The sequence below is a fragment of the Sesamum indicum genome, linkage group LG11 (genome assembly GCF_000512975.1).
Source record: "Sesamum indicum cultivar Zhongzhi No. 13 linkage group LG11, S_indicum_v1.0, whole genome shotgun sequence".
In the NCBI taxonomy this organism is placed as follows: Eukaryota; Viridiplantae; Streptophyta; class Magnoliopsida; order Lamiales; family Pedaliaceae; genus Sesamum; species Sesamum indicum.
Window position 1 is genome coordinate 1,564,339 of NC_026155.1, and position 15,630 is coordinate 1,579,968.

At 37.7% G+C, this 15,630-nt stretch overlaps 2 protein-coding genes and 1 long non-coding RNA gene across 3 annotated transcripts; 2 read left to right on the forward strand and 1 right to left on the reverse strand.

Annotated features, from left to right (window-relative positions):
• LOC105173201 (ATPase GET3) lies at positions 5,066-10,317 on the forward strand. The gene is made up of 7 exons (XM_020697840.1): positions 5,066-5,605; positions 6,294-6,409; positions 7,279-7,429; positions 7,678-7,788; positions 8,933-9,071; positions 9,171-9,286; positions 9,807-10,317. Exons 1-7 carry the CDS (start codon positions 5,348-5,350, stop codon positions 9,981-9,983), a joined length of 1,068 nt encoding a protein of 355 aa, XP_020553499.1. The 5' UTR covers positions 5,066-5,347; the 3' UTR covers positions 9,984-10,317.
• LOC105173200 (subtilisin-like protease SBT4.14) lies at positions 10,454-14,287 on the reverse strand. The gene is made up of 11 exons (XM_011094879.2): positions 14,082-14,287; positions 13,890-13,981; positions 13,612-13,709; positions 13,385-13,528; positions 13,138-13,243; positions 12,466-12,979; positions 12,284-12,381; positions 11,957-12,181; positions 11,762-11,870; positions 11,454-11,667; positions 10,454-11,145 (listed from the first exon to the last, which is right to left on the reverse strand). Exons 1-11 carry the CDS (start codon positions 14,163-14,165, stop codon positions 10,601-10,603), a joined length of 2,229 nt encoding a protein of 742 aa, XP_011093181.1. The 5' UTR covers positions 14,166-14,287; the 3' UTR covers positions 10,454-10,600.
• On the forward strand, positions 12,906-15,367 carry LOC105173198. The gene is made up of 3 exons (XR_848704.2): positions 12,906-13,042; positions 13,115-13,348; positions 15,240-15,367. It is a non-coding gene; the product is annotated as an uncharacterized LOC105173198 (long non-coding RNA).

Below are 15,630 nucleotides of genomic sequence, written 5' to 3' on the forward strand. Positions count from 1 at the left end.
GTCAGCTCCCCAAAGGAAAGAAGGCCCTACAGAACAGATGGGTCTATCGGGTTAAGGCAGAATCAGACGGGAAGAAGCGGTACAAGGCAAGACTCGTAGTAAAGGGATTCCAACCAAGATACGGTATTGACTTTACTGATGTTTTTACACCTGTTGTCAAGTTAACTACTATTCGTCTTGTGTTGAGCATGGTAGCGGCAGAGAACTTGGAGTTACAACAGATGGATGTAAAGACAGCCTTCCTACACGGGGATCTTGAGGAGGAGATATACATGGTACAACCAGAGGGGTATAATGGAGATGATCAGCAGGTGTGTCGCCTGAAGAAAAGCCTATATGGATTGAAACAGGCTCCGCGGCAGTGGTACAGGAAGTTTGACAACTTCATGCTAGAGATAGGTTTCTCTAGATGCAATGCTGATCATTGCTGCTACGTGAAGAGGTTCGATGAGTTTTTTATCATTCTACTCCTGTATGTTGATGACATGTTGATAGCAGGATCAAATGTCAAGGAGATCAATAGGCTCAAGGATCAGTTATCGAGGAAGTTCGACATGAAAGATCTTGGCGAAGCAAGGCAGATATTGGGCATGAAAATCACAAGGGACAAAGGTATTGGTAAATTATGGTTATCTCAATTTGATTATATTGAGAAGGTATTATGCAGATTCAAGATGGAAAATGCAAAACCGGTTGGAACGCCATTGGGAAATCAGTTCAAACTATCCAACAGTGATTCGCCCCAGACTGACTCCGAACGTGCAAAGATGAGAGTCACGCCGTATGCCTCAGCAATTGGGAGCCTGATGTATGCTATGATCTGTACTCGACCGGATATAGCACATGCAGTGGGAGTAGTTAGCCGTTTTATGAGCAATCCAGGAGTGATGCACTGGGAAGCTGTGAAATGGATTCTTAGGTACCTAAGGGGTACTAAGGACCGAGCATTGGTGTTTGGTAAGGTCAAGCTTACCTTGTTTGGATTTGTTGACGCTGATTTTGCAGGGAGTGACTATGACAAAAGGAGGAGCACTACAGGGTACGTGTTCACATATGGCGGTACAGCCGTATCCTGGGTCTCAAAGCTGCAGAAGGTTGTCACACTGTCCACGACGGAAGCTGAGTACGTGGCAGTTACTGAGGCAGCTAAGGAGCTCATTTGGCTGCAACACTTGTTGGGTGAATTAGGGAAACCTCAGGCAGATGTGATTCTTCATAGCGATAGCCAGAGTGCGATCCATCTGGCAAAGAATCCCGCGTTCCATTCGCGGACAAAGCACATCGAGATCAAGTACCATTTCATCCGACAACTTCTGGAGAAGAAGGCACTGCAGCTGGAGAAGATCCAAGGAGAAAAGAATCCTGCGGACATGCTGACCAAGGCGGTTGCGATGGCGAAGTTGAAGCTGTGTACGGCTTCGACTGGCCTTGATGACTAGAGTGGACAAACCCGGCGGTACCAAGAAAGAAGTGGAGAAAAGCTAATCAATCTTCAAGTGGGAGATTGTTAAGTTGTGAAGATTGATTTGAAGAAGAAAAGGATAACCTGATTCAACTTAGAATTCCCAAGTTGAGTTGGAAAAAGGATAAGTCATGGCTATATATACTACTCTTATTAGCATTGTTTTATAGAGCAAAGTAGAATAGAGTAGAGAGAAAAGAAAGAGTTGAGACGAGGGTGAGTGTTGTCTTTCACGTGTGGTGAAGACTTGCATACAAGTGTGTGTGTGTTGTACTCCTCAATTTTCCTCCTCTTTGAGTGTTTTCTCCTGGCTTGGTATCGCCCCCAGACGTAGGATTTATATCCAAACTGGGTTAACAAGTTCGTGTGTCTTTTATCGCCTTCATATTCCACCTGTTATCCATCTTAACCCGATCCATTTCCTAACAAGTAGGCACGATGCCAATTCCACTCCATTATGAGCTTTCCTAATTCTCCTAGTTGTGCCTAATGATCCGAGGAATGATAATGACGACTACGATAGGAAGGAAGCCGAAGAAGAGCTAGCAACTGTCATACTATAATAAAGGCAGTTAAGATCTTTGCTATTTTTATTGCTTCCCTTCTCTGTCTGGCTATTTGGTAGGAGTCGCTAACGAGTGAATGCATTCTGAAAAGTCCTCAACAGTGACTGAATGAATGGGATAGGTTTCGTAGTTCAATCAATGGGGTAAACAAGGACTCGAGTTATAAGTATAGATGCCTAGTTAAGGATTGGAACCAACGCCCAGTTCCATTTCCAGACTTAGTCGCCAAGACGGTTGACAGTAAGACTGTACTCGTATGAGATTCGAAGCCTAAGAGTTCGTTTGGTTATGTTTTCAATGAGATTATTTTCACTTTTCACTATTTGGATAGTTGGAATTTTGTTTGGTCAAGCCATTTTCATTGAGAATGCATTCCTATTTTAATCTTGAACTTTTTAAAATTATAGGTCACATGGGTTGGTCATATTTGTCTTATCTTGTCAGCATGTCTTTTCTTGTTTCAAATTAAATAAAATTGCTTTCTCTCCCAACCATTTTGGTAAACTCTCATAATTAATTTATATCACATCAAAAATACATATACCTACATTTTTAATTCTCACACCTATAAAACCTTTATTTAGAAATAACTAATCCAAACATATTCTCAGTTTTTGCACAGAAATCGATAAATCATTTTTACACAAGTATAATTGTTAGAAACTGAAAATGAAAATGGAAACACAACCAAACGTGCTATAAATATTCATACCATTATTCACCTGATCTCTAGTGTTATGGATTGTTGCTAGACGGCCACCCATGGTAACGGGCTATTTCTGGTTATGGGATAATAAGAAATAATTAATTTAATTTAATTTAATTAATTGTGTTGGTCAGACACGCCCAAGTCTAGACGGTGTGAACCTAAAGAGTCACACACTACCACTAAAAATGAGATGAAATTAATTTAGAATTAATTTTAAAAGAATCGGATTAACTTAATTGGATTAGATTAATTCTTGGAGAGAATAAATGTTAGATCATTTATTTAGACTAATTCATTGGGTGAATAACTTAAAATTTAATTAATTGGATTAATTAAAATTTTAAGTTAGCCATTAAAATTAGTTGGATTAATCTTGTTGGGTTTGGTCCAATTTATAAATTCGATTTATAAATTGAAAGAGAGAAAATGGGCTTGGATCTTTTTATTGGATTAAAAGATATGAAATATAATGATGGTCTTGTAATTAAATTAGATTTAACTAAAGTCCATTATGGGTTTGATTTAATTTTAATTAATTAAGTCCGATCCATTAAACACAAGCCTAAGGCCTGTATGTGTGTATATGACCAGGTCATATATATGCCACATATAAAGAACGTAGCCCAAGACAGCACGCACTAAATCTCTACACTCTCTCTTAGTTTTCTCTCTTTCTCTCCCTCTCTCCATTATTTCTTCTTGATCTTGGAGATCGAAGAAAAACCATGAAGATCGAACATGTTAATCTGGTAAAGGTTGTTTGATTGGGATGTTTGAGTCAGGTGCCGCCAGAACACCAAGTTTATGTTTGTTTTTGTGTTTTGGCCCATCTCTAAGATTTTCGAAACGGTCGCATAAATATGTTACGGTGACTATGCCAAAATTGAAACGGTTCTTCACCATCCGTTCCTAAATATTAGTAACGCCGTTTACAGTGATAGTTCGTAAATCGTTTCAAAATCCGGTCTAAAATAATTTTTTTACTTTCTAATCATTCCAAATAACAAAAAAAATCGTTCCAAAATCCGCCTCAAATTCCATATTTTTTTTGTAGTGTATATAAAATAGTAAAAAAGAAAAAGAATAAGGAATATATGTAATATATAAATATACTTACATAAGATATTGAGATGTTAGTAATTTCTTCGTATATTTTTCATATTAAATTATATAAAACTTATGTTAATTTTTTTTAAATTTTTGTTATAAGTTCATTCATACTTATATGATAAACGAAAATGTAAATAGTTCACTTGAATCGCAAGAAAAGAAATGAAAGAAAAGAATTGGGAGTTCTCCTTAATAACTGAGTCCTTAAGGGAGAAAAGTGCAATTACGAGAACACGGATGATCGCTGGTGTAATAATGTAAAGGGGGAATTACATTAATACCCACTTGTGATTTATTTGCATAAATTATTTATATCTTTTAAAAAATTACATATATACTCATTAAAATCAGCATGATTTATATAAATCACTCATACTTTTTAAAAAATATACATAACACCCATAAAAAATGTGAACATTATTACACAAACTATTATTTTTATTGTCGTTAGGGGTAACTCTGGTAATTAACAAAAGTTGGTGTTGACTTGTATAAAGGAAAAAATGCAAGCAACCCCCTTGTGATATCGCAAAGAGCAAATTACCCCCTTATAAGAAAAAAATAAATAGCGATTTACCTTACTTATATTTTTTAAAATACAACAAAGTACAGGGGGTAAATTGTTATATTTTTTCATAGAGGGGGAATGTGCTCATTTATAATATCATAGGGGATAAATTGCTATTCACCCTTTGTATAAATATAAAAAATTGTGGGGTGTAAATGTAATTATTCCTAATACAAAAGATAATTCTGAATTACTACTATTATATTTCTATCTTGTGAACAGAACAAATTACAAAATACAAAGAAAAAGCTTATATATTAGATAAAATTATATTTTTGGTCCCGTAATTATAAGTGTTAGAATTTTTGATCTTATAACTTACTTTATTGGTACATTTAGTTATTTTTTGATAAATTTAGTCCTGACATGTCATATTTTGCTCATTTTTTAATAAAATTTTAGTCGAGCAATGATAATTTTGGTCCCGACGATCTACAGTTACAATACCAAAATTGAGATTTATTTTAGTGTGAAAGGAATTAAAATTATTAATATTTGTATAGATTTATTAAAAATTGACTAAATGTGATATATTTAAAATTAAATATATAAATACAATAAATTATAGGATAAAAAATGTTAACTGCATATAGTTATATGACCAAAAATATAATTTTTGCAATATGTTATTATAAAAAAATTACAGGAATTTCCCCCAAGAAGAAGGCAGGTTTCTGTTGCGGCGTGCGGGCGATCAATCCCCATGAATCAGACCCCACATTAGATCTCTTTCTGCTCTGAAACTTGCGACAGAAACTAGCAGAGGAAGCAGAACCTGGCGGCCCACTGCGACTGTTTGTGTAAATTCCCCAGACAACAAGGAAGCCCAAGAACAAGAAGAACAACACCCAAGAAACAAGAACCTTTTCCGCAATTTATCGACTGTAGGAATAATATCATCATCATTCCTCGTTATCGTTCAGAATTGATTCATGGGTTCCAGCGAGGACTCGACGGGAACGGTGCGGAATATTCTTGATCAAGACACGCTGAAGTGGGTGTTCGTGGGGGGGAAAGGTGGCGTGGGCAAGACCACATGCAGCTCCATTCTCTCTGTCCTACTCTCCCAGGTGAGATCCTCTGTGCTCATCATTTCCACCGACCCTGCACATAACCTGAGCGATGCATTCCAGCAGAGGTTCACAAAGGCTCCCACCCTTGTTACTGGCTTCAACAACTTGTACGCTATGGTGAGGAAATTTTTAAGTCTTACTTTATTGTTCATGGTGCAATCCTTTTTTCTGTTTGTTTGTTTATTTGGCAAAAATGTCATTGGTTGGTTTGGACAGTGAAGATGAATTCGAAGTTTGAGTCTGTGATAAACTTGTTTAGGGTGATTTGTCGTCTAATTTTGCAATGTTGGTCCATGAAAGAGTTGTTGGCTTCTCCTTTTAATCCTGATTGTCTACGGTGTATGAGATATAGTCAGCAGAACATAGCATTTGGCAATGGAGGAAGTATGCTGATTCAAACAAAATTTTGTTTCTAAATGAATCTAATGGTCCTAGTTTACTGGTTTTGGTTGTTGCTCATGCTCGTGGATTAATAGTAGAAACCAAGCAATCATAGAGCACACTGATTTTATGAGTTATGATCAGCAGAAGATAGCATTTAGCAATGGATGAAGTATCCTGATTCAAACAAAATTTTGTTTCTAAACGAATCTAATGGGACTAGTTTACCCCATTTTGGTTGTTGCTCATGCTTATGGATGAATAGCAGAATCCAAGCATTCTTAGGACACACTGATTTTGGCTTGAACTTGAATTTGTTTGTGAATGTGGTTTAGTGCAGAAGGTTTGTGTTTCTGATGTGTGTATCATGGCCAAGGATATCCGATATCTTAAATGTGCATTGAAAAAAGATTCTGTCTTCTAGGAAGTTGATCCCACTGTGGAACATGAAGAGGGTGATATGTCTGATGGATTTATGTCAGATTTATCAAATTCTATCCCAGGAATTGACGAGGCTATGAGTTTTGCGGAAATGCTCAAGTAAGTTTGACTCCTCAGTAATCCTTTAATTGTCAAATGTCTGGAATTATGGCCGCTCGCCTTAAAATTTTAAGAGAACCAGAACTTTACTACTGCTTTGATTTAGACAGAATTTTGGATCTGCCCATTTCCAAATTATTGGTGCAGTAAGCCTTTTATCCTTTTTGTGGCGCAATTCACGTAAACTGATGAGAAACTTAGGTAAGTTTTACCTAACATTTAATACACTATTGATTATTTACAAATAAATTTTACCTTACAGAGTTTCTGGTAAACTTGAACCTGATGTTAAACGTTATTTTGATAGTAGAGTGACTTTGTTAGATTTTATTGGACTTACCAAAGAATCAGTTTGCGATGTGTATTAAACTATATTGTCTCCTTTATATTGTCTTAATTCTGCTAAAGAAAGTTAAAGTGTAAAATGATGGTAATCCCAATTTAGAGATAATGATTGTTCCCTTCATACTGCAGATGTTTTCCATCATTAGTGGCAAGCCATTTCTCTAGTTTGTTTCTTTTAAGCTAGCTTCACATATCATTGTTCATTGAAATTGCCGAAGTATAGCTCTGGAAGATAAACCAATGCTTTTCTTCCCACTCCTAAGGCATGTGGTTTTGTTTATCTTCCATGAGTGCTAAACTAATAAATTGATTTGTGATTCTTTTTATTTAATTGTCTACCCTTCCCTTCGAATTACATCTTCTCAGATGGAGTTCTAATGCAGAACAGTAGTCAATGTAAATAACTACTTGGAGTAGAAGCGTAGTATCTAATGTAAATAACTACTAGGTGGATCTGTCACATCTGAATACATAATTTTATTTGTTATCTCAATTTTGAAGTTGTATGTGACTGTCTTCTTCAGGCTAGTGCAGACTATGGATTATTCTGTAATAGTATTTGATACAGCACCAACTGGCCATACTCTTCGGCTCTTACAATTTCCTACAACATTAGAAAAGGGGCTTGCTAAGGTGATGAGTTTGAGGAGCAAGTTTGGTGGCTTGTTTAGCCAGGTCCGCTCACGCTGACTTCCTAAGTTACTAATTAGTGCAATGATATATTGATGTCTTGGTCTTGTTACTTTAAGTGGGAAGTGGATTTGACTTTAACGTTCTTCTGTTTGGACATAGATTAATTATCAAGATAGATACCTTCCCACATCAGTGTGTTGTTGTGGGTTATTACTTCTATTAATTTCTCATGTATATCTTGCACGTTTCTTAGATTTTCAATTAAGTTGCTCTTAATCATTTCATGGCAGATGACTCGCCTCTTTGGTGTTGGAGATGACTTTGGTGAAGATGACCTCCTGGGAAAGCTTGAAGGCATGAAAGATGTCATTGAACAAGTGAACAAGCAGTTTAAGGATCCTGTAAGATCTTACTGCTTCCCCTCAGAATATACATTTCTTGTTCATTGCTATTGTTAGAAAAGAAGACTTCTGCTACTCAAGGGTTCTGCACAAGTTAAATTGTAATGCCCGCAAATACTGCAACTCAGAAAAATATTAGCGCCAATTTAGCTTGGCATGTACTAAGAATTAAGAACGTGAAGGTGCTCATAAGCATATCTATAAGTTTGGAAAAGCTCAGTTGAAGTTATAGGCATGTAGTTACAGGCTTCTTAGGGACTATTGAGGTTGAAATTTATTGTTGGAGGGACTTATCACTCAATGAAGCAGCAGTTATTGGGTTTGCGAGAAACTTGTGCAATGTTCATTTTCTTTTTTCCTTTGTGTGGGGGGTTCGGGCATTGTTTAGATATTCGAAGAAAGTTCAAGGTGTGAATTCGTTTTCCAAGAACGTGGCATGTTATTTCTCTTTGCTTCTATCTAGCTTCAGCCTTTCATGGGTGCTTGAGACAGCGGCGGGCAAATACTTGATGTAGGAATCTTTACATTATCCATTACCATCTATTACTAAGACAAAAGGATGGAAGGAATTAGGTAATATCTTAAGAAACATGATCATGTAGTCTTAAATTTGAACTCTTTATTACATCTTCATAGCCAATTGCATTATCATAGTATCATATCAGTTTATTTTAGCCACCACTCAAGCGAACGAAGTTGGACCTGATAGCTAACAGTTAAACTGTATATGCATATCTCTGGTTCTTGACTACCTGAAGTTTATCTGCTGGTGTGTGTTCGGAATTGTTTGTTTGCATTTTGGGTTCAGCAAAACTTTCTTGTAATACATATACTTGGTTGCATTACTTGACAAGTATTTGAATTATGATGAAAACGATACAAGTTGCAAATATTTTTCTTTTCCCCAGTAATTGTCTTTGACTCTGGTGCAAGGTTAATACTGGTTTGCTTTCCCTTCTCCCCAAAGTTCTTTTGGGTCTACAGATGTATTAAGTTATTAACCGACCGAACGAAATCATACTACCTGATGAATGTTATTCTAGCTGAACCTTATATTTTTTCTCTTAATTTTATAAGATCATTTTTTTGTCTCGTATGCATACTGGCAAAATCTCTTGATACATTGCTTTTCTTTCTCCGGCAGGACTTGACAACTTTCGTCTGTGTTTGCATTCCAGAATTTCTGTCTCTGTATGAAACTGAACGACTTGTTCAGGAGCTTACTAAATTTGAGATAGATACCCATAATATCATTATTAACCAAGTAATTTTTGATGAAGAAGGTAAACTTTTCCATCTTTTGTTGCTGCATCACTTTTATTTCAGTATTAAATTAAATATTTTCACCGAAGCAGTTTACATGGTTTTGGTTATCTTTCTAGCCGTCGAGTCAAAATTGCTCAGAGCTAGAATGAACATGCAACAAAAGTACCTGGATCAGTTCTACGTGTTATATGACGATTTTAACATAACTAAGTTGCCTTTGCTGCCCCAAGAGGTACGTAAAGATTGTTGTATCATACCTCTCCAGTATAGTTCTTGAATGCCCTGTGCGATTGCTTTCAAGAGTATTCTAGTACGCATAGCATATACCAATATGCAACATTTACTGATGTTTCCAAAGTATAATGAGTCAACTACATTTACACTTGAACTATGGTTGAATGATGGAAACTACCAATACTGTCCTTATAATTGCAACTCACCTTGTCAGTGATGTTTTTCCATGATATTTTCATGACATCGGCATCCCCTCAAGGTTAATGAAATCAGCCAGTACATGGGTGCAGTGTAATTATTCAAACAAATTATAATAAGTTATGTAATTTTACCATAGTTGAGGGGGGGCACTAGTGTAACAGAATCATCATCTAGAACCCATAATATGAGTGTTTTCATCACCGCCTTCTGGAGATATGGGGTCTAGTCCCATATCCCTGATTTCTTCCCATGCATGATGACATAATCAGTTCTTGTTTATTCGATAACTACCATGATCCATTAGTAATGCTTAACAGGTTTGTGGGGTTGAAGCGTTGCAAGCATTTTCACACAACTTTGTAACACCGTATCGAGCATCCATTGTCCGAGGAACGTTAGAAGAGCTAGAGCAGAGAATATCGACACTAAAAGAACAATTGAAGGTGGCTGAAGCAGAAAAGGATAGAGTGGCGAAAGGTAAACAAAAGGTTTGATGCAGAAAGGACTAGAATGAAAACTAGGCCGCCCTGCATTAGGTTGCCTGTGCCCAAGAGAGAGTCTCGGCCACAGTAGCAGGTATAGTTGCCACTCAAACTTCAAGAGGGTATCGTCAACATCTGTAGCTAACTCAAATCTTGCAGAAATAGAATCATACTTCTTATGTTTTACTTTTCGATCTTAGAGGGCAATAATTTGAGGACTTTATACCTTTCTATAACCGGTAAATGATCGGTATGTCATGGGAATTTTTTGCAAGTTAAGGCTGTTAAAGTTTGAGTGATTTCAATTTTGATGTGCATCGTTGCAACTTATTTGTATCAGAACATTCTTAAATGTCGCAAGTCAATTGCTTATACTTACAATTACCCATCGATGTAGATAGCACGAGTTTAAATACACATTTACCATTTTTTAAAATTAGTGATTATTTTCCAACACAAGAATCTTAACACGATGGAAATTTGGTGTCGTCCCACATCAACTATAAATTATCGAATTCACACACGATGATGATATCATGTGTGGAAACGACCATGGACGGCATCTCCAAGCCCTTCTTATACCATTCACAAACAACCCACCAAATCTCTGTTCATAAATTTCAACACCCCTACCTAGCCCAAGGGTTGAAAATTAAAATAGGACTCCTCACACTATAACGTGTGCTTTTCCACGTGATGGAGCCTGAGAGAATAAGCACACTGTTCTTCGGCTTCGCCTTCACCACAACCTTGAAGCTCCGTCTCCGCGCCGCCTTGGAGAAGGACAGAGTCGCCGGTTTCACCGCTATCTCCACCCCTGCCGGCGCTTTGATCGTCGCGTTGTACACTGACTCATCGGGGCCTACATTCGTTACACGCCGCCGGAAAACGCCCGCCGTCGGCTCCTTATTGCTCGTCAGCGTCAGTTGCATCGTTGGGTAGTTGATTGCGTCTACGCTGTTTGATGGGAGTAATTTGGAGCAGTTTACGGTCCCCTGGCCTACTAAACTACCGATGGAGGTTCCGTCGTAGCCTTCATGGCAGAGGAACTGGATATATGATATATCATCCATGTCGTAGACTAGACCAGGGTTTACTGCTCTGGTCGGGTTGAGTTGGCCCGATCCGTATGCAAACTCAGCATCCTTGTCCACCTTGGAGCTCATTTGTTTTGCTATTCAACAATTTTTCACTTAATATATGAACTAGAGCGTAACAGTAAGTTCCTTTACGTATAACTACATAAACATTTCGAGACCCTTCAATTGTAAATAGTTGTTTTCAATCCTCGTTCATATTTTTACATTACAAGATGCTCCTTCAAATATCCTGTCTATAAAGAGAATTTGTTCTGTAAAATATAACTGCAAGAGGTGTGGAGCGATTTTCTAAAACTGAGGGGTTTTCTTGTGATATGTTTTTAACTTAATGATTTGCCAGTGTAATTATACTAATTTTTCTAAGAGTCGGTGTTTTATTTACCTGTAGTCATGAGGGCGGATTTTATTGCTGCTGGAGACCAATTGGGGTGGAATGATTTCACATAGGCTGCAGCCCCTCCAACGTGTGGGCACGCCATCGATGTGCCTGACATGAATGTGAACTTCGAATATTGCTTGTCGCCTTTCAGCCCAGTTAGTGATTTCAATGGAGTATATGATGCTAGGATGTTAATTCCGGGTGCTGTAATATCAGGCTGTTCGTGGTTTTTATCAGATACTATTAGAAATATGGCTTTTATGGATAGAAAATGAACATATTAGCTACCATCTTTTGTTCAAATTTTGTACCTTGAGCAGGTTTATTGATCCAGAATTTGGACCCCTGGAGGAAAATGAAGCAACAAATGGAGCAGGGACTTTGATTTCCTCTGACTTGTGTATGGCTGCAGAGGGCGATCTGCCAATATCCGAAGTATTATCAAATGTTTGATTATTATGAAATAACCAATCTTATATGTGATGGAACAGAAACAAAACATCTACTTTGTTGAATGCATGTAGTCATTGATTTTCTTGCCCGTGCTAGCATTGACCATAGTTGCTGGAGCCATGTAGATTTGAGCTGCATCAAGAAACACCTCACTCTCAAGGAATATGCCGATGCCTCCCAGGCCTTTTACGACAGAATCAGCACCCCAAGAACCTAGTATGCAGTATATAAGCTTCCCTTTAACCTTTCTGGGATCCATCGAGTTTTCAAGACAGTACCTATTGACAGGCAAAAAGTTGGCTGAGAGAGAACAGTTTCCTGAATGTGCTGTACATGTTATGTTGTTTAATGTTAAGTGGTGATAATGTTAACGTCAGTACATTGATTCCGGCTTTGTATCAGAATTCTTGGCCACATCAACACCACTTGCAAGAGGATACATCTTTTCTTTTGGCTCAAACATGCTCACTCCAATTCCCTGATTCATACAGACAGAAATTACTCAGGTAATCTTGGCTCATCTTTCATTTGTCAATGAAACAGTTAAAGTTGAACGACTTACTGATACAGTCGCTCCATTGCCCAACTCCACTTTGCTCCTCAGCTGTCGATCTGTCCCACTAGCTGCAACAGTGAGCAACCATGGTGCATGGTTCGAAACACTAGCATAGCCAGGCCCATCGTTCCCAGCTGAAGCAACTGTGAGGATCCCTTTCCTCATAGCATGAAACGAGCCAACGGCTATAGAGTCTGATGTATAACTTCCCGTTAGGCCACCGATGGAGATGGATATAACGTCGACTCCATCACTTATTGCAGCATCAAATGCAGCAAGGATGTCCATATCTGCGCAGCCGCTGCTGGCCCAACAGACCTTGTACATGGCTACCCGAGCAGAAGGCACTGCCCCTCTTGCAGTTCCTTTTGCGAGCCCATAAAGGTTTGCATTTGGCACTAAACTTCCTGCTAGAGTCGAAGATGTGTGAGTTCCATGTCCGTCCACATCGACAGGCGATAAGATGTCTGCAGGGTCAGGATTTCCATCGAGCTTGAAGTACTTTGCTCCTATAAGCTTGCTTCAGGTCATAACAACACAGGAACAACAAATGATTAATGCTCATACTACGTAAACCTTAAAGGTAATATATGACTACCTAATTTCGACATTCTGTTATTAAAAGTCTAAGGTTGGTTAACTACTATCTTGTCAGACAGAGATACGACAAGAATTTACTTGTTGCAGCCTGAAAAATTGGCGAAGGGGCCACAACTTCCTTTCCATTTAGCTGGTGGAGGACCAAGACCATCATCCTTAAAGCTCTCAGATTGTGGGGTGATTCCTGGTACATGGTAACTGTAAGGATTGCTAGAAGTACAACCAAAGACAGCCTACAGTACTTATCATGGCAATATTAACTATTGACAGTTGAGCAATACTATAAACTGTAAGTACAAAAAATTCTGTTCAATGGCATTTTTACCTGTGTCAAGTAAACCAACTATGATGTTGCTCTCAACTTTCAAGTTCCTTTTTGCATTTGGTGTTAGGCCAATAAAGTCCCATGATTTCGTTGTGTGTGGTTTGTGGTACCGGTTTGGGAAAGCTGAAAGTACTTCATCCATATCTGTAAATTTTCCGTAGTAAGACCCTAAGGATGAAGAAAACTAACTCACTACACATGCATTCAAAGTAATCAAGATATAGTACCGGATAACTTTCTGGCTTCAGCTTCAGACAACTTTGCTGCAAACGCATTGAAATTTCTTGTGTAGCTATAGACAAGGGACTCTGAAGCATCATATTCACTATAGCAAAAACGACATGTCTTAATCCAGTCAATTGTGTAACAAATGAACTTTAACTTATGCCCAGAAAAGAACTTATTTATATTACAGTTCCTCATTATAGCTTTTGGCTTACTAATAAGCGCTAGCTCACATCAGGTTCCGTATGAATATAGAGGATAAGATGATTTACTAACTAACCTTGCCTTCAACGATGCAAGGACATTAAGATGCGTCTGAAGAGTTGACCTCCCACTCACCACATCATCTCTCAGAAAAACAATGTAAAAGTCCTGCAAGTGATTACCTCAAATCATCGAGAACCAACACAAACAAAAAGATACGTGTACATATATATGTAAAAAGTGAGAAAATTATGTTTGACTTCCTTACATTTGCTGCTGAAACACTTGCGAAGACAAGGTAAAGTAAAAGATAAGGCAACGGAAGCCTATCGTTGCAAATCTTCCTCGACATTATTGCTTGATTTCAGATACCATTAAGAGACATATATGTTCATGACTAGGACTATTATGTATAAATAGGATGCAATAAAAGAGGGTTAGAGAAGAAGAAATAAGGCTTTCCATGAGTAGTAGTAAGGTAATAGTCAGAGACTTTAGCTTAACTCCTTAGTCATCTGTCTGAAGGTTTGGGTTAGGAAATCTTAGAAGATAGATGGAGTAAAGTTTGATTATCATGGGATGTTGATGTTGACAAAGAATTATAGGGCAAAGTTTTTATTTTCTTGAAGACTTTAAAGCAAACTTTATATAGCTTTCAACTTCTATTTCTGGATGATCATTTCATTTTACTCTACTGTGTTTCCAGAACTTAGGATTGCCTACTAAGCCTTCATGAAACCCAATACCTTGCACCCACATACGGTATCGTGGTTAAATCTGTAGATTTTTTACATGAATATCACGAGTTGAAGCTTTTTAGTGATAATGTAAAGGTAGTTACTACATGTGGATGTATTATGGACTAGTGGATTGACTTCAGTCTTTTCCCTTAATAGGTGTATTCGCAATGGATTTAATCGAATCTGTCATTCATTTCATTATAGTTCTTGAATGCCCTGTGCGATTGCTTTCAAGAGTATTCTAGTATGCATAGCATATACCAATATGCAACATTTACTGATGTTTCCATAGTATAATGAGATAACTTTATTTACACTTGAACTATGGTTGAATTATGGAAACTACCAATACTGTCCTAATAATTGCAACTCACCTTGTCAGTGATGTTTTTCCTTGATATTTTCCTGACATCGGCATCCCCTCAATGTTAATGAAATCAGCCAGTACATGGGTGCAGTGTAATTATTCAAACAAATTATAATTAGTTATGTAATTTTACCATAGTTGAGGGGGGGCACTAGTGTAACAGAATCATCATCTAGAACCCATAATATGAGTGTTTTCATCACCGCCTTCTGGAGATATGGGGTCTAGTCCCATATCCCTGATTTCTTCCCATGCATGATGACATAATCAGTTCTTGTTTATTCGATAACTACCATGATCCATTAGTAATGCTTAACAGGTTTGTGGGGTTGAAGCGTTGCAAGCATTTTCACACAACTTTGTAACACCGTATCGTGCATCCATTGTCCGAGGAACGTTAGAAGAGCTAGAGCAGAGAATATCGACACTAAAAGAACAGTTGAAGGTGGCTGAAGCAGAAAAGGATAGAGTGGCGAAAGGTAAACAAAAGGTTTGATGCAGAAAGGACTAGAATGAAAATTAGGCCGGCCGGCCTGCATTAGACAGAGTCTCGGCCACAGTAGCAGGTTTAGTTGCCACTGAAAACTTCAAGAGGGTATCATCAACATGTGTAGCTAACTCAAATCTTGCAGAAATAAAATCATACTTCTTATGTTTTACTTTTCCATCTTGGAGGGCAATAATTTGAGGACTTTATACCTTTCTATAAC